We start from the raw sequence: 24,585 nt of genomic DNA, 5'->3' as shown, positions 1-24,585 counted from the left end.
CACATACATTCTTCAAAGCAAACACCTGATTCACACATCCTCTACCACTTCTGAAACCACACTGCAGTGTGGTTTCATACATACATATACATACATATACATATCAACATAAACAGATATACATATACACATACACAGACATATACATATATACACATGTACATATTCATACTTGCTTGCCTTCCTCCATTCCTGGCACTACCCTGCCCCACAGGAAACTGCATCACTAACCCCTGCTGCAGCAAGGTAGTACCAGGAAAACAGACAAAAAAAGTCCACATTTGTTCATGCTCAGTCTTTTGCTGTCATTTGTAATGCACTGAAGCCAAAGCTCCCTATCCACATTTAAGCCCCACAGACCTTTCCATGGTTTACCCAAGATATTTCATATTCCATGGTTCTGTCCATTGACAGCATGTCAACCCCAGTATACCACCTTGTTCCAATTCACTCATCTCCTTGCACGCCTCTCACTTTCCTGTATATTCAGGCCCTGATCACTCAAAATCTTTTTTACTCCATCCTTCCACCTCTAATTTGGTCTCCTGCTTTGATATGAATAAAGAAAATAAGAATAATGAAATATTAACTAAAGAATCTTAGACATAATTCAAAAAGAAACTATAGAATTATGTGATAAAGCTGGTTGATAAGAAATGAGATATTCATAATAGAAATTGAGAAGGATAAAAGAATGCTGTACAGATGTACAAATTCTACATGCCATGCTGACATGTGTCTGACTTATGTCCATTTTGAGGTCAGACTGGTTGGTCAGAATGAAACTCGGATGTATGTTGGGAAGGGGGGTGTATATTGTAGTCTATACTGAGAATTTTTTTTAGTGATTCTCACATCTTATGGCCTCAAGCATGATCCTTTCAGACATATTTGATGCTGATTTAATAAGACAACAAGAAATAAGGAATTTGATTTGGACAGTATGGACTAGGAAATATCTCTGCATATTTCCTTGTCTGTTTTTCCTTGCGCTACCTCTGACGCAGGAAACAGTGATTAGGTATTATAAATTAGAATATATTCTTAATACTCCATGTGACCAAACCATTTCAAAACACCCTCTTCTGCTGTTTCAACCACACTCTCTTTATTTCCACACATTCTCTTACCCTTACATTACTTACTCGATCAAACCACCTCACACCACATATTGTCCTCAAACATCTCATTTCTAGCACATCCACCCTCCTATGCACAACTCTATCCATAGCCCACACCTCGCAGCCATACAACATTGTTGGAACCACTATTCCTTCAAACATACCCATTTTTGCTTTCCGAGATAATGTTCTCGACTTCCAAACATTCTTCAAGGCTCCCAGAATTTTTGCCCCCTCCCCAAGCCTATGATACACTTCCGCTTCCATGGTTCCATCCGCTGCCAGATCCACTCCCAGATATCTAAACATTTTACTTCCTCCAGTTTTTCTCCATTCAAACTTACCTCTCAATTGACTTGACCCTCAACCCTACTGTACCTAATAACCTTGCTCTTATTCACATGTACTCTTAACTTTCTTCTTTCACAGGCTTTACCAAACTCAGTCACCAGCTTCTGCAGTTTCTCACATGAATCAGCCACCAGTGCTCTATCATCATTGAACAACAACTGACTCACTTCCCAAGCTCTATCATCCACAACAGACTGCAAACTTGCCCCTCTTTCCAAAACTCTTGCACTCACCTCCCTAACAACCCCACCCATAAACAAATTAAACAACCACGGAGACATCACACACCCCTGCCACAAACCTACATTCACTGAGAACCAATTACTTTCGTCTCTTCCTACACGTACACATGCGTTACATCCTCGATAAAAACTTTTCACTGCTTCTAACAACTTGCCTCCCACACCATATATTCTTGATACCTTCCACAGAGCATCTCTATCAACTCTATCATATGTCTTCTCCAGATCCATAAATGGTTTGGTCACATGGAGAGAATGAGTGAGGAAAGATTGACTAAGAGGATATATGTGTCAGAGGTGGAGAGAACGAGGAGAAGTGGGAGACCAAATTGGAGGTGGAAAGATGGAGCGAAAAAGATTTTGAGTGATCGGGGCCTGAACATGCAGGAGGGTGAAAGGCGTGCAAGGAATAGAGTGAATTGGAACGATGTGGTATACCAGGGCCGACGTGCTGTCAATGGATTGAACCAGGTCATGTGAAGCATCTGGGGTAAACCATGGAAAGTTCTGTGGGGCCTGCATGTGGAAAGGGAGCTGTGGTTTCGGTGCATTATTACATGACAGCTAGAGACTGAGTGTGAACGAATGTGGCCTTTGTTGTCTTTTCCTAACACTACCTCGCACACATGAGGGGGGAGGGGGTTGTTATTCCATGTGTGGTGAGGTGGCGATGGGAATAAATAAAGGCAGAAAGTATGAAATATGTACATGTGTTTATATGTATATGTCTGTGTGTGTATATATATGTGTACATTGAGATGTATAGGTATGTATACTTGTGGGTGTGGACGTGTATGTATATACATGTGTATGTGGGTGGGTTGGGCCATTCTTTCGTCTGTTTCCTTGCGCTACCTCGCTAACGCGGGAGACAGCGACAAAGCAAAATAAGATAAATAAATAAATAATTCTTAATACACATTTGCATCTGCATAGTGCTTTCAATATCAATAGAAATGATTGACTGAAATGTAGATATACTAAAGGTTTAGCCATAGTTTTCACAGCACACAATGAGAAAACAGAATGATCAATGGGTTTTTCTCCTCTTTCCAGCGGATAAAACACCAGTGACAGTTGTATATGTTCCATCACATCTGTATCATATGCTGTTTGAACTCTTCAAGAATGCAATGCGTGCTGTTGTTGAGTATCATGGTCCTGGTGCTGATGTCTTCCCTCCAATTGAGGTGCTTCTAGTCATGGGTCAGGAGGATCTCACAATTAAGGTAAGTGTTTGTGCAATCGAATCTCTCCATCCTACACCATGTAGAGTAGGTCAGTGCATTAGTGGCTGCATCACAGTGTATGAGAAGCTGGGACATATTGGTATCACACACCCATGGGAACGCTTCAGTTGGAAGTTTCCATTTTGTATGTGACAGTGCAGTGTAGAGATCTGTCCCTTATTGAAAGGAAGCCCTTACTATATAAAATGATAAGGTAAGCTACCAAACAGTGCGTTACATTTCTCACCCACTAGATCCATGAAAAATTAATTGTGAATTGAATTAACTTTTAAGCACCAGTCACACAAACATTTTTAACCACCAATTTATCCTACCTTCTCAGATTAGCTTGCCCATGTATAAGCAACAAGCCAGTTAACTACTTAGTTTGGTCTGTTTGTCAGTATAGACAGGATTTCATCCTTGTAAGAGCACACATAGGTAAGGCAAATGAATCCTAGGTGTCCTGTTAAGTAGCATGGAGGATGCATTGTAAGTGTATTATTTCAGTAGGATGGAGAACTTTATTAATCATGCACAAATCACTCCTGGCATCCCTTTTCTTGTTCTGATTGCAAAACAATATTTCAAAGAATTTCCTGAGAAGTTACCTACTTGTCTGATATTTTTCAGCATTGGAGTGTTACAAGATTTTTTGATAGATTGCAGGCATTAAAGTTTTCATAAATGTCAATAATGTTACAGATGTCATGAATAATTCAAACTTTTCTGTTTTCCTTGGTGTTTCAAGCCTTACATCTGTAGTTTTCAAAAGAACTTCAAGCTTTCTCTACCTTCCAAGCTTTACAAATGCAGCTTTATCAACAGTGGTATGGCCAGTTTCTAGTGATGATGGTAATTTTATGGCTAAGATGACATGAAGTCTTAAGTACTTGATATGTGAGACGTGAATCAGCTGTTGTTTTAGTTGAGCACTTTGGCTCAGGTAATGTAAGGCAGACATTAGTTATTAGAAGGCAAAGTCAGATTCATTCTTATCCTTCTTTGTGGTTCTAGGGTCATTAAAGCAAATTTTATTATTTTGATATTTTCTCAATGAATATTGATGTCGCTTGCATGTGCAAACATTGATTTATCAGAGAAGGGAGAAATGTGGCCTAGCCTTCCAGTTATGGGGATGTGTAAGGTTCAGAATATTCAGAATCCTTAATTCCCTTGCTTCACTTAGACACTTTTGCACAGTATGGTGGAACGGGGATTAAAATCTGATTTTCTACACTTATATACCCATTTTTTTACAAAAAGAAATGAAAATAATGATGCAAGTAAAACTTAATGCTATTCATGTTTGAGAAATGTTTTGCTATCTAAAGTGATTATGTTTCAATTTTTGTTTACAGTTTTATTGAAACTTGTTTACCATTTTCCACAGTAATGAGATTACTGCCAGAAACGGACAAAGATAAGGCCTCATTCACTCACATCAATTCTCTTTTTGTCATGTGTAATGCACCAAAACTACAGCCCCTTATTCACAGCCTAATCCTATAGGCCATTCAGTGGTTTCTCCTGGCTGCCTCATCTGCTCTGGTTCAGTACATTGACAACACATCACCCTTTCTATACCACATCACTCCAATTCACTCTATCCCTTGCACACCTTTCACCCTCCTGTATGTTCAGGCCCCAGGCACTCAAGATCTTTTTCACTCTATCCTTCCATCTTTCTCCTTGGTCCCTCCACTTCTGACACATGTATCCTCTTTGTCAACCTTTCCTCATCTCATTCTCTCCATATGTCTAACACGTTTCAGCACACTCTCTTCAGCTATGTTTACCATATTCGTCTTATTGTCACACCTCTCTCTTACCCTACTATTACTTACTTGGTCAACCCTCCTCACACCACATATTGTTCTCACATATTTTATTTCCAACACATCCACCTTCCTCTGCACATTCTCATTTATGCCCAATGACTTGCATGCATACAACATCATTGGGACTACTATACCTTCAAGCATACCCATTCTTCATGACTAGATTTTCCTGTGGTGGTCACTATGGGTCAGCCCATCCTTTAGGCAAAATGGTAGTAGTAGTAGATAGAAGTATTAGGAAGGAACATTTAGGCTGGAGCATTAGGTAGAAACATTAGATAGAAGCAGTAGGTAGGAGTGTAAGGAACAGATTTTTAAAGTTACAGATGGTGTGCGAATTGAGAGTCAGGGAGAATGGTTTGGTGAACAGAGAAGAGGTAGTGAAAGTTTTGCGCAAGATGAAAGCCGGCAAGGCGGCGGATTTAGATGGTATTGCAATGGAATTTATAAAAAAGGGTGTGACTGTGTTGTTGATTGGTTGGTAAGAATATTCACTATGTATGGATCATGGTAAAGTGCCTAAGGATTTGCGGAATGCATGCATAGTACCATTATACAAAAGCAAAGGTGATTGTTCAGATTACAGAGGCATAAGTTCCTTGAGTATTCCTGGGAAATTATACGGGAGAGTATTGATTGAGAGGATAAAGGTATGTACAGAGCATCAGATTGGGGAAGAGCAGTGTGGTTTCAGAAGTGGTAGAGGATGTGTGGATCAGGTGTTGCTTTGAAGAATGTATGTGAGAGATACTTAGAAAAACAGATGGATTTGTATGTAACATTTATGGATCTGAAAAAGGTATATGATAGGGTTAATAGAGATGCTTTGTTGAAGGTTTTAAGAGTATATAGTATAGGAGGTAAGTTGTTAGAAGCAGTGAAAAGTTTTTACTAAGGTTGTAAGGCATGTGTATGAGTAGGAGAGGAAAGTAATTGGTTCCTAGTGAATGTCGGTTTGTGGCAGCATTTCGTGATGTCTCCATGGCTGTTTGATTTGTTTATGGATGGGGTTGTTAGGTAGGTGAATGCAAGAGTTTTAGAGAGAGGAGCAAGTATGCAGTCTGTTGTGGATGAGAGGGCTTAGGAAGTGAGCCAGTTGTTTTTGCTGAGGATACAGCACTGGTAGCTGATTCAGGTGAGAAACTGCAGAAGTTGGTGACTGAGTTTGGTAAAGTGTGTGAAAGAAGAAAGTTGAGAGTAAATGTGAATAAGAGCAAGGTTATTAGGTTCAGTATGGTTGAAGGACAAGTTAATTGGGAGGTAAGTTTGAATGGAGAAAAATTGGAGGAAGTGGACTTAGCAGCAGATGGAACCATGGAAGCGGAAGTGAGTCACAGGATAGGGGGGGGGGAGCGAAGGTTATGGGAGCATTGAAGAATGTGTGGAAGGTGAGAATGTTATCTTTGAGAGCAAAAATGGGTATATTTGAAGAATTAGTGGTTACATCAGTGTTATATGGTTGCAAGGCATGGGCTATAGATAGGGTTGTGCATAGGAGGGTGGATGTGTTGGAAATGAAATGTTTGAGGACAATATGTGGTGTGAGGTGGTTTGATGGAGTAAGTAATGAAAGGGTAAGAGAGATGTGCGGTAATAAAAAAAAGTGTGGTTGAGAGAGCAGATGAGGGTGTGTTGAAATGGTTTGGACGGATGGAGAGAATGAGTGAGGAAAGATTGACAAAGAGGATATATGCATCGGAGATGGAGGGAAGAAGGAGAACCAGGAGACCTGAAGATACAGGAGGGTGAAAGGCATGCAAGGAATAGAGTGAATTGGAACATTGTGGTATACTGGGGTTGATGTGCTGTCAATGGATTGAACTAGACGTGAAGCATCTGGGGTAACCCAAGGAAAGTTTTGTGGGGCCTGGATGTGGAAAATGTGGAAAGGGAGCTGTGGTTTTGGTGCATTACACATGACAGCTAGAGACTGAGTGTGAATAAATGTGGCCTTTTTTGTCTGTTCTTGGCACTGTCTCGCTGGAGGGGGTGAATGCTATTTCGTGTGTGGTGGGGTGGCGACAGGAATGGATGAAGGCAGTAAGTATGGATATATACTTGTGTATATATATATATGTCTGTGTATGTATATGTATGTATACATTGGAATGTATATGTATGTATATGTGCATGTGTGGGCGTTTATGTATATACATGTGTATGTGGATGGGTTGGGCCATTCCTCATCTGTTTCCTTGCGCTATCTCGCTAACGCGAGAGACAGGGGCCTAAGTACAATAAAAAGAGATATTCATCTTTATGTTTATTTAGTTTATTTAGTTTTATCTGTTAGCTGTGTGAAATGTTTTTTCTTTTTTGTTAGACTAAAACTTCTCTTCTAAATACTATTGTTTCCCAGGCAAATGCTAGTTAATCGAGAGGTCAGCTGGGGAAGCTGAATGTGGGGTCAGCTGGGGAAGCTGAATGTGCGGTCAGCTGGGGAAGCTGAGCAGGTGGTCAGTCAGGAAAGGCGGATGGGTGGTGATCATCCAAGGCCCCTATGACCTCTTCCTATTATTTGTTTATATATTTTTCCTTCTTTCCCTCTGTGGTGATACATAATACACATATATGAAAGAAACAGAAACCAATATCTAAAAAATTATAATCATAAGATGATATGATATTGAAAGTGTGAAAATAAACACAAGCAAGAACAGGGATGAGATAGCTTTATAGAGATATCATCCACACATGACTTTTGACTCTCAAAGGACATTACTTACATGATGGATTATATTAACATCTCTGCCTTAGTGATAGTGTCTTGGGTTTGGTCAGCTTTGTTAAGGTGCAAATATTTACATTCAGAACAGGTTGCTGGAGAGGGAAGTGCCATTAAAATAGATACATTTATAAGAGTTTGGTCTTGTGCACCAGGGGGGGTGAGATTTTGAAGCTCAGCACGAAGAATTAGAGGTGAAAAACAGATCCAGGATATTAAGAGAGTGGTCTCTACGGTCGGGAATATGGGTTGGGTGGGTGTTAATTTGCTCTTGATCATTGAGAATGGAGAACATGAGGGCTTTGATCCTCCCCATAAACACTACTGGTAGATTTTAACCATAACCTATGGTGAACATTGAAATTCACTTGGTAGAGGGTATTGGCTTGTGGGTTGGAGGATGTCACGACCCATGGCAGGAGTTAAGAGTGTTGAAGAAAGTTATAAAATTTGTATAATTAGGAGAGCTATAGGTGAAACAGAGGAAAAGATAGTGGTCTCTCTTTCCACATATTTGTCAGTGGTCTCAGAACCTTTGCCACCTCAACCACCCTATGACACACTTCCAATTCCATGATTGCCCTCACTGATATGTCCTTTTCCTGAAGTCTTAAACACCCCACTTCCTCAAAGTTTTCTCATTTCAATCTTACTTCCAAAATAATCTGTCTTTGCAATGCTAAACCAAATAACTTTGCTTTTATTTACCTATACTCTGAACTTCCTCCTTTCATTCTTTCTCCCAGACTCATACACCAAATTCTGCAGTTTCTCAATCACATCTGCCAGGATTGCATACCTGCCTTTCTTGCCAAGACCCTTGCAGTTACCACCCTCAACAATCGATCTATAAACAAAGTAGATAACCATGGTGACATCATACACTATAACCATAGAACCACCTTCACCTAAAACTACTTGCCCTTCTCTCTGCCTGCTCGCAGTGGCTTCCTTCCCACACTATATATTTGTAAAACCTTCCACAAAGCATCTCTTTCAGCTCTAACATATGCTTTCTTCAGATCCATAAATGCCACACACAGATCCTTTTGTTTCTCTTAAGTATTTTTCTCACACATTCTTCTTTGTGAATCCCTGATCCATGTATCCTCTACCGCTCCTAAACCCACATCGTTCCTCCCCAGTCTGATGCTCTTTGTATGCCACCACCTTCTCAATCACCACTTTCCTTTACAGCTTACCGGGTATAACTCAACAAACTTTTACTTCTGTAATGCAAACATTCATCTTAGTCCAACTTGAAAAACTTGAATTGCAAGGATTGGAAAAGAAAACTAGTGAGATGTTTAGAGTTAATGGGATCAGAGTTATGAAAACAGAACTTTAGGATTTTGATTTGTGCTTTGAATTACTTTCTCCTCATTCAGCCTTCTTTCTTGTGTGATACCATTGTTTCCTTAAAGGTATTTCTTAGTTTCTCTTCCACTGCTACTGTTTCTTTCTTCATTGCATTTCTTATTTTTTCATACATTCCATTCAAAACTTATGTTTTTTTTTTGTTTTTTTTTTCCGCTGTCTCCCGCGTTTGCGAGGTAGCGCAAGGAAACAGACGAAAGAAGTGGCCCAACCCACCCCCATACACATGCCTTGATTCAATCCACTGACAGCACGTCAACCCCGGTATACCACATCGCTCCAGTTCACTCTATTCTTTGCCCTCCTTTCACCCTCCTGCATGTTCAGGCCCCGATCACACAAAATCTTTTTCACTCCATCTTTCCACCTCCAATTTGGTCTCGCTCTTCTCCTCGTTCCCTCCACCTCCGACACATATATCCTCTTGGTCAATCTTTCCTCACTCATTCTCTCCATGTGACCAAACCATTTCAAAACACCCTCTTCTGCTCTCTCAACCACGCTCTTTTTATTTCCACACATCTCTCTTACCCTTACGTTACTTACTCGATCAAACCACCTCACACCACACATTGTCCTCAAACATCTCATTTCCAGCACATCCATCCTCCTGCGCACAACTCTATCCATAGTCCACGCCTCGCAACCATACAACATTGTTGGAACCACTATTCCTTCAAACATACCCATTTTTGCTTTCCAAGATAATGTTCTCGACTTCCACACATTCTTCAAGGCTCCCAGAATTTTCGCCCCCTCCCCCACCCTATGATTTACTTCCGCTTCCATGGTTCCATCCGCTGCCAGATCCACTCCCAGATATCTAAAACACTTCACTTCCTCCAGTTTTTCTCCATTCAAACTCACCTCCCAATTGACTTGACCCTCAACCCTACTGTACCTAATAACCTTGCTCTTATTCACATTTACTCTTAACTTTCTTCTTTCACACACTTTACCAAACTCAGTCACCAGCTTCTGCAGTTTCTCACATGAATCAGCCACCAGCGCTGTATCATCAGCGAACAACAACTGACTCACTTCCCAAGCTCTCTCATGATGAAATTTATTATTTGGACATATTTTTCTTTTCAGTTATGTGATCAAGGGGGTGGCATTCCTCGAAGCCACATGGACCTTCTCTTCAATTATATGTACTCCACTGCACCTCAGCCAGCTGTCTCAGGGCTTGACACACCTCCTTTGGCTGGCTATGGTTATGGTCTTCCACTTTCCAGATTGTATGCTCGCTACTTCCATGGAGACCTCATGCTAACTTCTTGTGAAGGCTATGGGACAGATGCCATAATATTCTTAAAGGTTAGACCAATTGTGTTGTTTGAAATTGCATAAGCAAAATCTTCGTAAAGCTCTATTGTAATATTACAAATTTCCACTAATATTACCTGTAAAATGTAATTCTTCTAATCATAGTTTTAAAATCACTGAGATATTATGGAGTTTATCCATTAAGATAGTAGTGTCGGGATGTAGCATGACTTGATGTGACATATTTGATATAGCAAGAACACCTGGATTACTCCCATTTCTTAACAATCCGTTATGATACTATGTGGACATGTGTATGCATGCAGTGGGTTGCTGATGCTCTACATGCCACTGTGCCCAGGGGGTCAGTTCTCTACTAGCACTCAAAGAGTGAGTATGTATTATTTGCCTCATATATTTCTACACTTCTGCCCTCTTGAACCAGTCACCTATATGCCTAAGTATCCAACAAGTATTCCTCCAATGTCTAAGCATCCAGTAAGTACTCCTACTACAAATGAACCTACCAAGAAGGTACGGAAGACCTTTTCCTTGATAGGAAAGTTTAAGATACTAGATAAACTTGAGTGTGGGTCTAGAGCTTTATTGCTTGCTGTTATTGAATTAATGAGAGCAGCATCTGTACCATTAAGAAAAGCAAATGTATCAGGAAAACGTTTTTTCAGCCATATATTTGAAAGCTGACAATACTTCTCAGGATGCAGACATATAAAGATGGAGGATGCCCTGAAAATCTGGATGCAAGAATTGTAGGTGCAACAGTTTCATGTGACTGGACAAATGATTGAAAATAAAGATGGAGATTCTAGAGGGGCTGATGAAGAGAGAAGGTAAACCTGTCAGTGAAAGTAAATAAGGTACACCACCGATTTTCCAGCATTCTTGGTTCCAAAGCCTTGGTGGATAAACCATTTTGCCAGACCACCTCTAACCCTCAGTTATACATCTCCCATGTGTCTAAAGTATACCATGGACTGCTAGAAATTTGAATTAAGCAAATATTAAATGTGAAATAATATTATTTTTATTATTATTATACTTTGTCGCTGTCTCCTGCATTAGCGAGGTTGCGCAAGGAACAGACGAAAGAATGGCCCAAACCACCCACATACACATGTATATATATAAACACCCACTTACGCTCATATACATACTTATACATTTCAATGTATACCTATACATACTCAGACATATACATATATACACATGTTCATTTTCATACATGCTGCCTTCATCCATTCCCGCCACCACTCCTCCACACATGAAATGGCACCCCCGTCCCCCTGAGTGCACGCGAGATAGCGCTAGGAAAAAACAACAAAAGCCACATTCGTTCACAGTCAGTCTCTAGCTGTCATGTGTAATGCACCAAAGCCACAGCTCCCTTTCCACATCCAGGCCCCACAAAACTTTCCATGGTTTACCCCAGACGCTTCACATGCCCTGGTTCAATCCATTGACAGCACCCCAGTATACCACATCGTTCCAGTTCACTCCATTCCTTGCACACCTTTCACCTTCCTGTATGTTCATGCCCTGATCGCTCAAAATCTTTTTCACTCCATCCTTCCACCTCCAATTTGGTCTCTCACTTCTCCTCATTCCCTCCACCTCTGACATATATATCCTCTTTGTTAATCTTTCCTCACTTATTCTCTTCATGTGACCAAACCATTTCAATACACCCTCTTCTGCTTTGTCAACCACACTCTTTTTATTACCACACATCTCTCTTACCCTTTCATTACTTACTCAAACATACCACCTTACACCACATATTGTCCTGAAACATCTCATTCCAACACATCCACCCTCCTCCGCACAACCCTATCTATAGCCCATGCCTCACAACCATATAACATTGTTGGAACCACTATTCCTTCAAACATACTCATTTTTGCTCCCTGAGATAACGTTCTCACCTTCCACAAATTCTTCATTGCTCCCAGAGCCTTCACCCCCTCCCCCACCCTGTGACTCACATCCGCTTCCATGGTTACATCCGCTGCCAAATCCACTCCCAGATATATAAAACACTTCACTTTCTCCAGTTTTTCTCCATTCAAACTTACCTCCCAATTGACTTGTCCCTCAACCCTACTGAACCTAATAACCTTGCTCTTATTCACATGTACTCTAAGCTATCTTCTTTCACACACTTTACCAAACTCAGTCATCAACTTCTGCAGTTTCTCACTTGAATCAGCTGTATCATCAGCAAATGACAACTGCCTCACTTCCCAAGCCCTCTCATCCACAACAGACTGCATACTTGCCCCTCTCTCCAAAACTCTTGCATTCACCTCCCTAACAACCCCATCCATAAACAAATTAAACAACCATGGAGACATCACACACCCCTGCCACAAACCGACATTACTGGGAACCAATCACTTTCCTCTCTTCCTACTCGTACATAGGCCTTACATCCTCGATAAAAACTTCTCACTGCTTTTAGCAACTTACCTCCCACACCATATACTTTTGATAAATGAAATACAGGTACTTGTACAATAGTACATTAGTTTGAATCTTGTGGGGTTTTCTTCATTTTCTGTTGTTAGTGTTTTTCTAAGTGTGCATCGCCAGAATAATGTAGTTTCATCTGCATTATACACCTGCTCAGGACTGAGGTGCTCATCAGCTATGAGTTTTGCAAATTCATCCACATACTCGGCAGCTCCCTCATGGTTTGCAGACCTCTTTCCTCCGCACACTTTATTCATGGAAATTCCATGACACTTCTGGAATCTTTGAAGCCATCCTTCACTATAGTCATGCTCATGTTGTAATTTAAGTTCTTTATGGAACAACTTAGCCTGGTCCAATATCATGCTTCCTGACAAGTCCACTCCATCACTCCGATGCTGTTGAAATAATTCCATCATCACTTGGTTGTGCTCAGTACTCTTAACATCCTTCATAGTTTTTCTAATCACCATTTGCTTCATGGAACACTGTTTGCATAGAATTTCATTATTTTCTCCCTTTGCTTCTTTATATCATAAACAGTTGATAAACCAATACTGTAGATGTCACACAGGTTATGCACCGAAACACCATGGTCCATTTTTTTTTAACAGTTCTACTTTATCTTGGATCAGTATAGACTGGTGTTTACATTTGACACCACGACTGACACCCTCATATGTCGTAGAAGCCATAGCTAGGGTTAAATCTAAGCAAAATAAGCTAAGAATCTCACTGAATTATGGTATCACCACCAAGTGCAGTGTAAAGAATGTAAATAAGCGTGCCCTACACACAACGCCATCTGTGGCTGCCCAGTAAACTAGTCTTGTGGCTGCAGTAATTTCAAGTTCCCTTACGTATTTTTGTCTGGACTAAAGTAGGTGCCGAACCATCAGTAGCAGGAAATTTGGTGGTGTACCTGTATCTGACTAGCCAATGATTTTTTCAGATGTGTCTGTTTGAGAAATATAATTTTGTTTGATGAGGCTGCAAAAGCTGATGTACAGGGTGAAGAGTGCATGAAAGTGGAAAAACAGATTATTATAATGGAGAAAAGTCTTGCAGATCATGTATGGAACTGTGATGAGACTGGCTTTTATGGAAAATAGATGCCAAAGAAAGCATAACTGATGAAGGATGTGGCAGAGACTCTGGGATTTAAGGCTAAAAAAAGACTGCTGACACAGTTGTCTGAGAATGTTCTCACACACACACCTCATGGAAACTTCAAGGGGTTGGACATGTGTCTGTGGCTCTCTTGAGCTGCCAGAGGTCAATTGGCAAGTGGAACTAAACTTTCCTTGAGTTGGATACTTGGATTATAGCTTAATTGGAAACTGCCATCTTTACACAAGATTATCTACCTCCAGTGACTGTACTTGTGAAAGATTTTTTTTATATTTGATTGCTGTTTCCCACATCAGCGAGGTAGCACTAGGAAACAGATGAAGAATGGCCCATCCTCTCATATACACATATAAATACATAAAAACCCATACACTCACATATACATACATATATACATATCAGCATATACACATATACATACACACACTCACACACACACACACACACACACACACACACACACACACACACACACACACACACACACACACACGCACACACACACATACATATGTACACATGTACATATTCATACTTGCTTGCCTTCATCCATTCCTGTTGCTACCCTGTCCCACAGAAAACAGCATCACTACCCACTGCTTCTGCAAGGTAGCACCAGGAAAACAAACAAAAAAGGCCACATTCGTTCACACTCAGTCTCTAGCTGTCATGTGTAATGCACTGAAACCACAGCTCCCTATCCACATCCAGGCCCCACAGACCTTTCCATGGTTTACCCCAGACATTTCACATGCCCTGATTCAGTCCACTGACAGCACGTCGACCCTGGTACACCACATTGTTCTAATTCACTCTATTCCTTGCACCCCTCTTACCCTTCTGTATGTTCAGGCCGTGATCGCTCAAAATTATTTTTACTCCATCCTTCCACCTCCAGTTTGGTCTCCCACTTCTCCTTGTTCCCTCCACCTCTGACACATGTATCTTCTTTGTCAATCTTTCCACACTCATTCTCCTCATATGTCCAAACAATTTCAACACACCCTCTTCTGCTCTCTCAACCACACTCGTTTTACTTCCACTCATTTCTCTTACCCTTTCATTACTTACTTAATCAAACCACCTCACACCACATATTGTCCTCAAACATTTCATTTCCAACACATCCACCCTTCTCCATACAACCCTATCCATAGCCCATACCTTGCAACCATATGATATTGTTGGAACTACTATTCCTGCAAACATTCCCATTTTTGCTTTTTTGCTTTCCGAGATACCATTCTCTCTTTCCACACATTATTCATCACTCCCGGAACATTTGTCTCCTCCCCCACCCTGTGACTCATTTCCACTTCCATGGTCCCACTTGCTCTAAGTCCACTCACAGATATCTAGAACACTTAACCTCCTCCAATATTTCTCCTTTCAAACTTATATCCCAATTAACTTGTCCCTCAACCTTACTGAACCTAATAACCTTGCTCTTATTCACATTTGCTCTCAACCTTCTCCTGTCACACACTTTTCCAAACTCAATCACCAACTTTTGCAGTTTCTTTCTCAAATCAGCCACCAGAGCTGTATCATCAGCGAGCAACAACTGACTCACTTCCCAGGTCCTCTCATCTCCAACAGACTGCGTACTTGCCCTCAATCTCTCCAAAACTCTTGCATTTACCTCTTTAACCACCCAGTCTATAAACAAATTGAACAACCATGGAGACATCACACACTCCTGCGGCAGACCGATCTTCACTTGGAACCAATCGTTCTCCTCTCTTCCTACTCACACACATGCTTTACATCCGTGGTAAAAACTTCTCATTGCTTCTAGCAGCTTACCTCCCACACCATACCACTTCTGAAACCACACTGCTCTTCCCCAATCTGATGCTCTGTACATGCCTTCACCCTCTCAATCAATACCCTCCCATATAATTTCCCAGGAATACTCAACAAACTTATACCTCTGTAATTTGAGCACTCACTTTTATCCCCTTTGCCTCTGTACAATGGCACTATGCAAGCATTCCGCCAATCCTCAGACACCTCACCATGAATTATACATACATTAAATAACCTTACCAACCAGTCAACAATACAGTCACCCCCTTTTTTGATAAATTCCACTGCAATACCATCCAAACCTGCTGCCTTGCCGGCTTTCATCTTCCGTAAAGCTTTTACTACCTCTTCTCTATTTACCAAATCATTTTCCCTAACCCTCTCACTTTGCACACCACCTCGACCAAAACACTCTATATCTGCCACTCTATCATTAAACACATTCAACAAACCTTCAAAATACTCACTCCATCTCCTTCTCACATCACCACTACTTGTTATCACCTCCCCATTAGCCCCCTTCACTGAAGTTCCCATTTGCTCCCTTGTCTTATGCACTTTATTTACCTCCTTCCAAAACATCTTTTTATTCTCCCTGAAATTTAATGATACTCTCTCACCCCAACTGTCATTTGCCCTCTTTTTCACCTCTTGCACCTTTCTCTTGACCTCCTGCCTCTTTCTTTTATACCTCTCCCACACATTTGCATTTTTCCGTGCAAAAATCGTCCAAATGCCTCTCTCTTCTCTTTCACTAATAATCTTACTTCTTCATCCCACCACTCACTACCTTTTCTAATCAACCCACCTCGCACGCTTCTCATGCTTATTATTATTTTGCTTTGTCGCTGTCTCCCGCGTTTGCGAGATAGCACAAGGAAACAGACGTGAGAAATGGCCCAACCCACCCCCATACACATGTATATACATACACGTCCACACACGCAAATATACAAACCCATGCATCCCAGTGTACACATATGTATACACACACAGACACATACATATATACACATGCACACAATTCACACTGTCTGCCTTTATTCATTCTCATCGCCACCTCACCACACATGGAATAACATCCCCATCCCCCCTCATGTGTGCGAGGTAGCGCTAGGAAAAGACAACAAAGGCCCCATTCGTTCACACTCAGTCTCTCGCTGTCATGCAGTATTGCCCGAAACCACAGCTCCCTTTCCACATCCAGGCCCCACAGAACTTTCCATGGTTTACCCCAGACACTTCACATGCCCTGATTCAATCCATTGAAGCACGTCGACCCCGGTATACCACATCGATCCAATTCTCTCTGTTCCTTGCCCGCCTTTCACCCTCCTGCATGTTCAGGCTCCGATCACTCAAAATCTTTTTCACTCCATCTTTCCACCTCCAATTCGGTCTCCCACTTCTCCTCATTCCCTCCACCTCCGACACATATATCCTCTTGGTCAATCTTTCCTCACTCATTCTCTCCATGTGCCCAAACCATTTAAAAACACCCTCTTCTGCTCTCTCAACCATACTCTTTTTGTTTCCATACATCTCTCTTACCCTTACATTATCTCGGAAAGCAAAAATGGGTATGTTTGAAGGAATAGTGGTTCCAACAATGTTGTATGGTTGCGAGGTGTGGGCTATGGATAGAGTTGTGCGCAGGAGGGTGGATGTGCTGGAGATGAGATGTTTGAGGACAATGTGTGGTGTGAGGTGGTTTGATCGAGTAAGTAATGTAAGGGTAAGAGAGATGTGTGGAAATAAAAAGAGTGTGGTTGAGAGAGCAGAAGAGGGTGTTTTGAAATGGTTTGGGCACATGGAGAGAATGAGTGAGGAAAGATTGACCAAGAGGATATATGTGTCGGAGGTGGAGGGAACGAGGAGAAGTGGGAGACCAAATTGGAGTTGGAAAGATGGAGTGAAAAAGATTTTGAGTGATCGGGGCCTGAACATGCAGGAGGGTGAAAGGCGGGTAAGGAATAGAGTGAATTGGATCGATGTGGTATACCGGGGTTGACGTGCTGTCAGTGGATTGAATCAGGGCGTGTGAAGCGTCTGGGGTAAACCATGGAAAGCTGTGTGGGGCCTGAATGTGGAAAGGGAGCTGTGGTTTTGGGCATTATTGCATGGCAGCTAGAGACTGAGTGTGAATGAATGAGGCCTTTGTTGTCTTTTCCTAGCTCTACCCCGCACACATGAGGGGGAGGGGGATGGTATTCCATGTGTGACGAGGTGGCGATGGGAATGAGTAAGGGCAGACAGTGTGAATTGTGTGCATAGGTATATATGTATGTGTCTGTGTGTGTATATATATGTGTACATTGAGATGTATAGGTATGTATATTTGCGTGTGTGGACGTGTGTGTATATACATGTGTATGGGGGTGGGTTGGGCCATTTCTTTCGTCTGTTTCCTTGCGCTACCTCACAAACGCGGGAGACAGCGACAAAGCAAAATAGATAAATAGATAAAATATATATATATATATATATATATATATATATATATATATATATATATATATATATATATATATATATATATATATATATATTGGGAAGTGAGTTAGTTGTTGTTCGCTGATGATACAGCGCTGGTGGCTGATTCGTGTGAGAAACTGCAGAAGCTGGTGACTGAGTTTGGTAAAGTGTGTGAAAGAAGAAAGTTGAGAGTAAATGTGAATAAGAGCAAGGTTATTAGGTACAGTAGGGTTGAGGGTCAAGTAAATTGGAAGGTAAGTTTGAATGGAGAAAAACTGGAGGAAGTGAAGTGGTCTAGATATCTGGGAGTGGATTAGGCAGCGGATGGAACCATGGAAGCGGAAGTGAATCATAGGGTGGGGGAGGGGGCGACAATTCTGGGAGCCTTGAAAAATGTGTGGAAGTCGAGAACATTATCTTGGAAAGCAAAAATGGGTATGTTTGAAGGAATAGTGGTTCCAACGATGTTGTATGGTTGCGAGGCTTGGGCTATGGATAGAGTTGTGCGCAGGAGGGTGGATGTGTTGGAAATGGGATGTTTGAGGACAATATGTGGTGTGAGGTGGTTTGATCGAGTAAGTAATGTAAGGGTAAGAGAGATGTGTGGTAATAAAAAGAGTGTGGTTGAGAGAGCAGAAGAGGGTGTTTTGAAATGGTTTGGTCACATGGAGAGAATGAGTGAGGAAAGATTGACAAAGAGGATATATGTGTCAGAAGTGGAGGGAACAATTAGAAGTGGGAGACCAAATTTGAGGTGGAAAGATGGAGTGAAAAAGATTTTGAGTGATCGGGGCCTGAACATGCAGGAGGGTGAAAGGCATGCAAGGAATAGAGTGAATTGGAACGATGTGGTATACCGGGGTCGACGTGCTGTCAATGGATTGAACCAGGGCCTGTGAAGCGTCTGGGGTAAACAATGGAAAGTTTTGTGGGGCCTGGATGTGGAAAGGGAGCTGTGGTTTCGGTGCGTTATTACATGACAGCTAGAGACTGAGTGAACGAATGGGGCCTTTGTTGTCTTTTCCTAGTGCTACCTCGTACACATGAGGGGGAGGGGGTTGTTATTTCATGTGTGGTGAGGTGGCAATGGGAATGAATAAAGGCAGACAGTATGAATTATGTACATGTGTATATATGCATATTTCTGTGTGTGGATATATATGTATACGTTGAGATGTATAGGTATGTATGTTTGCGTGTGTGGACGTGTATGTATATACATGTGTATGTGGGTGGGTTGGGCCATTCTTTCGTCTGTTTCCTTACGCTACCTCGCTAACGCTGGAAACAGCGACAAAGCAAAATAAATATCAATAAATAACATATGTACACATATACATAATTTATACTTGCTGCCTTTATTCATTCCTGTCGCCACCTAGCCACACATGAAAAGGAGAACCCCCTCCCCCCGCATGTGCGTGGGTTAGCGCTAGGAAAAGGCAACAAAGGCCACATTCGTTTACACTCAGTCTCTAGCTGTCATGTATAATGCACCGAAACCACAGCTCCTTTCTACTTCCAGGCCCCATAAAACTTTCCATGGTTTACCCCAGATGCTTCACATGCCTGGGTTCAGTCCATTGACAGTACGTCAACCCTGGTATACCACATCGTTCCAATTCATTCTATTCCTTTCATGCCTTTCACCCTCCTGCATGTTCAGCCCCAATCGCTCAAAATCTTTTTCACTCCATCCTTCCACCTCCAATTTGGTCTCCCACTTCTCGTTGTTCCCTCTACCTCTGACATATATCCTCTTTGTCAGTCTTTCTTCACTCATTCTCTCCATGTGACCAAACCATTTCAATACACCCTCTTCTGCTCTGTCAACCACACTCTTTTTATTATCACACATCTCTCTTACCCTTTCTTTACTTACTTGATCAAACCACCTCACACCACATATTGTCCTCAAACATCTCATTTCCAACACATCCACCCTCCTCCGCACAAATTTATTTATAGCCCATGCCTCGCAACTATATAACATTGTTGGAACCACTATTCCTTTAAACATACTCGATTTTGCTTTCCGAGATAATATTCTCATCTTCCACACATTTTTCTATGCTCCCAGAACTTTCGCCCCCCTTCCCCACCCCTTGAATCACTTTCGCTTCCATGATTCCATGTGCTTCCAAATCCACTTCCAGATATCTAAAACACTTCACTTCCTCCAGTTTTTCTCCATTCCAACTTACCTCCTAATTGACTTGTCCCTCAACCCTACTGTATCTAGTTGCCTTGCTCTTATATACATTTACTCTCAGTATTCTTCTTTCATACTCTTTACGAAACTTAGTCACTATCGTCTGCAGTTTCTCACCTGAATCAGCCACCAGCACTGTATCATCAGTGAACGACAACTGACTCACTTCCCAAGCCCTCATATCCAGAACAGACTTCATACTTGCCCCTCTCTCCAAAACTTTTGTATTTTCCTCCTTAACCACCCCATCCATAAACAAATTTAACAACCATGGAGATATCATGCACCCCTTCTGCAAACCTACATTCACCGAGAACCAATCATTTTCCTCTCTTACTACTCATACACATGCCTTACATCCTCGATAAAAACTTTTCACTGATTCCAGCAACTTGCCTCCCACACCATACACTCTTAATACCTTCCACAGAGCATCTCTGTCAACTCTTTCATATACCCTCTCCAGATCCATAAATGCTATATACAAAACCATATGTTTTTCTAAGTATTTCTCACATACATTCTTCAAAGGAAACACCTAATCCACACATCCACTTCTGAAATCACACAGCTCTTCCCCAATCTGATGCTCTGTACATGCTTTCACCCTCTCAATCAGTACCCTCCCATATAATTTCCCAGGAATACTCCACAAACTTATTCCTTTGTAATTTAAGATATATATATATATATATATATATAAATATGTATATATATTTCTTTTTTTTTAGGCCTTGTCAAGTGAAGCTAATGAACTACTTCCAGTGTACAACAAAACATGTCAGCGACAATACTCAACTCCTGTCCAGACGCATGATTGGTCCTCACAAGTTCACTCAGCTATGTTTATTCGTCCTTTTAGCACCAATTCTCTTCATAAACATCAGGGACAGGGCAATTCCTTGGGTGGTAATTGTTCTGCTACACAATAGACATGTGATTCATATCAAAGTAAATGGATGAAGGAAGAAATGGTTTGCATTTCAACAACTGCCTAGAATTTCATTAAAGTGAAAGCTTTCTCTTTTGAAATGAATATAGAAATTGAGGATATCCTGGCCATGTTTGTAGGCACTGGAATCATAGACTGAATGGATGGAATGTCCCTCTTTTATTTACCCTGTTTAATTACATTTGAAATGCAATGCAGATTAGTTTATGTAGATGTATTTGCACATATATATTTGAGGATTAGAAGTAAGTAGATTGAAAAGATACCATTTATAATTTGATTGAACAAGATGGTTACTTATCAGTCTCATGAGAAGATCCCCTTTGGCCCTGTATTTAGTATGCTATATTCTTAAAAAATAGAAAACAGAAGCAAGATTCAGAAATATTAAGTGTGATTTCTCTCTCACACTGGAATGACAGTGTTTCAAATTTGTATTCTTACAACTGATGTACAATTTTCCAGAAATCAGGGTTGTATTAAGTGGTAAAGAATACTACATGTGTATCATGCAATATTATCAGTAGATAATTAACCATCAAGTAGAAAAATGATATGTGTATTATTTAATGGCACAATAATAGTTTTGGTTTGAGTGAAACCCCTTTTGGTGCTGTGTGGTAGCAGTGTACAGTAGTCTACAAGAAGCCTCAGTATCTTGGTTGTAGTGACTAATATGGTAGCAGTTTTAATCTTTTTTTATTTAATCTGTCAAGTGCTGGAAAATGAATTCATGTAAAACATCATCTTTAGAAAATTATATCCTATTCTTCTGATGGGATGTTTAATTCAGTTTGGCATTTATGGAAATCTAGATATTGCCATATGATAGCTGTTTGATTTGGATATTGTAACTGATGATCTTGTTCACTGTCACTGGTAGTGAGTAGCCAGGATTGGAATGGTTTGTAGAATGGTTACTGATAGTCATTAATGTTTAGACTGGCTACTGATAGCCATCTGTTCAAGTTGGTATGTCATGTTTTACTGCTTTTATATCAGGCCTAAATTAGGATTTATGATCTTTTAAATGTCAGCAAGCAAGTTCACGTTTGATACCTGACTTTCTGAAGTTAAAGGCAAATTACATCTAGCACTGCTTTGAAATGTTCAATAAGCTGCATTTGATATGCCATGTGAACAGTTGTAATTTTTTTATACGTTGATTAACCTACAAATTTTAGTCTCTATGTTTGCTTCATGAAGACAGTGTGTAAGATTTGCAGTAATTAGATTAAATCTTTATTTAGTTTTTATGGATGCTTTGTTGTTTGCATATTTTCATGATTATACTACAGTACAACATTTCTTTAAATATTTTGTCCTTGTGCTTCAGTTTATGTTTCATTGAAAAGCAGTGCTGTTTGTCATCATAAAAAGAGATTATATTTTTAAAAGTATCCATTTTAATGTGAAATATATTTTCATACTGTAACAGATTTTTCCATGGAATGACATATAATTATGTAAGGGAATTCAAGTAAAAGATGATTATGATATAGCAAAATTTGCAAATGTCATTTTAGATGTGGTTTGTTTGAAATTTTGAAAATTAAAATGAAATGATATGCCAAGTCGCCATGTTGTATAGTGAGATTAGGCATATTGCATGTAGAAATGTTATGAATTTTTGTATTTAATTGTGTACAGTGTACTTAGGTTTAGATTCTATTATATTCCAGGTGTTTTAACCTGGTTATGAGCTGTGGATGTTTCCAGAATTAACTTTTGTAGAGAAGTATTATTTTTATTTATTTAAGTTTTATATTGGATCATTTAGGTTGTGTGCAAGATTTGTGATCAGTATGATAAAGTACATCATTCCCATGCATTCTGTCAGAATATTCATCACTCCAATATTAACTCATTACATTGTGAAGTCGCTTAAGATTTTCAATTAAATGGCACGATGACACGATGTGTCTGTGGTGATTATTCCCCTGGCATCATGAGCACGTTGATTGGCTCCAACGTTTTGACCAAAATCCATAAATTTGCACATGCTTGATACATGTACTGTTTAAACAACTAATGTTATACTTTTAAGTGAGGATGCACTGTGGTGGAGCATTATAACAACCAGAAAAGCTGTTTTGTGTTATAGCAAATTCAGTTATTATCTATTTGGATTACCTCAGGTACTTTTTAATGGAAAGCTTTATACATATTTTGCATTGGGTGAAGACAAAATACCTTTCATTTGACATCTTGTATATCCTTTTTATACATGCATATCTAGAGAAATGAAAAGCATTGAATCTAAACAAAATTATTATCACATAAATGATTTTTTTTAACCTATTGGCGATGCCAGATGGTTTCATGCACTTTCTGTAATATACCTCAATGAAAAGTAATATTTTTTTTTTTTTCATACTATTTGCCATTTCCCGCGTTAGCGAGGTAGCGTTAAGAACAGAGAACTGAGCCTTAGAGGGAATATCCTCACCTGACCCCCTTCTCTGTTCCTTCTTTTGGAAAATTAAAAAAAAAACAAGAAAGGGGAGGATTTCCAGCCACCCGCTCCCTCCCCTTTTAGTCGCCTTCTACAACACGCAGGGAATACGTGAGAAGTATTCTTTCTCCCCTATCCCCAGGGATAGGGGAGTAAGTAATATATATATATATATATATATATGGCCCAACCCCCCCCCCATACACATGTATATACATACGTCCACACACGCAAATATACATACCTACACAGCTTTCCATGGTTTACCCCAGATGCTTCACATGCCTTGCTTCAATCCACTGACAGCACGTCAACCCTGGTATACCACATCGCTCCAATTCACTCTATTCCTTGCCCTCCTTTCACCTTCCTGCATGTTCAGGCCCCGATCACACAAAATCTTTTTCACTCCATCTTTCCACCTCCAATTTGGTCTCCCTCTTCTCCTTGTTCCCTCCACCTCCGACACATATATCCTCTTGGTCAATCTTTCCTCACTCATCCTCTCCATGTGCCCAAACCACTTCAAAACACCCTCTTCTGCTCTCTCAACCACGCTCTTTTTATTTCCCCACATCTCTCTTACCCTTACGTTACTCACTCGATCAAACCACCTCACACCACACATTGTCCTCAAACATCTCATTTCCAGCACATCCATCCTCCTGCGCACAACTCTATCCATAGCCCACGCCCCGCAACCATACAACATTGTTGGAACCACTATTCCTTCAAACATACCCATTTTTGCTTTCCGAGATAATGTTCTCGACTTCCACACATTCTTCAAGGCCCCCAGGATTTTTGCCCCCTCCCCCACCCTATGATCCACTTCCGCTTCCATGGTTCCATCCGCTGCCAGATCCACTCCCAGATATCTAAAACACTTCACTTCCTCCAGTTTTT

At 40.6% G+C, this 24,585-nt stretch overlaps 1 protein-coding gene across 3 annotated transcripts in view; it reads left to right on the top strand.

The window, feature by feature from the left end:
- Positions 1 to 23,508, top strand: part of Pdk (pyruvate dehydrogenase kinase) — a 355,431-nt gene extending 331,923 nt beyond the window's left edge. For all 3 annotated transcript variants that reach the window (XM_071660241.1, XM_071660240.1, XM_071660238.1), the window contains 3 exons: positions 2,771 to 2,943; positions 9,982 to 10,206; positions 21,004 to 23,508. In XM_071660241.1, coding sequence (XP_071516342.1) covers positions 2,771 to 2,943; positions 9,982 to 10,206; positions 21,004 to 21,204 — 599 coding nt within the window. In that variant the 3' untranslated portion in view covers positions 21,205 to 23,508. The remainder of the gene's footprint in view (positions 1 to 2,770; positions 2,944 to 9,981; positions 10,207 to 21,003) is intronic.
- Positions 23,509 to 24,585: the final 1,077 nt, after the last annotated feature.

This window comes from Panulirus ornatus, chromosome 69, assembly GCF_036320965.1.
Source record: "Panulirus ornatus isolate Po-2019 chromosome 69, ASM3632096v1, whole genome shotgun sequence".
NCBI lineage: Eukaryota > Metazoa > Arthropoda > Malacostraca > Decapoda > Palinuridae > Panulirus > Panulirus ornatus.
The sequence above is the reverse complement of the archived record's forward strand: the minus strand, read 5'-3'. Positions and strand labels throughout refer to the sequence as shown.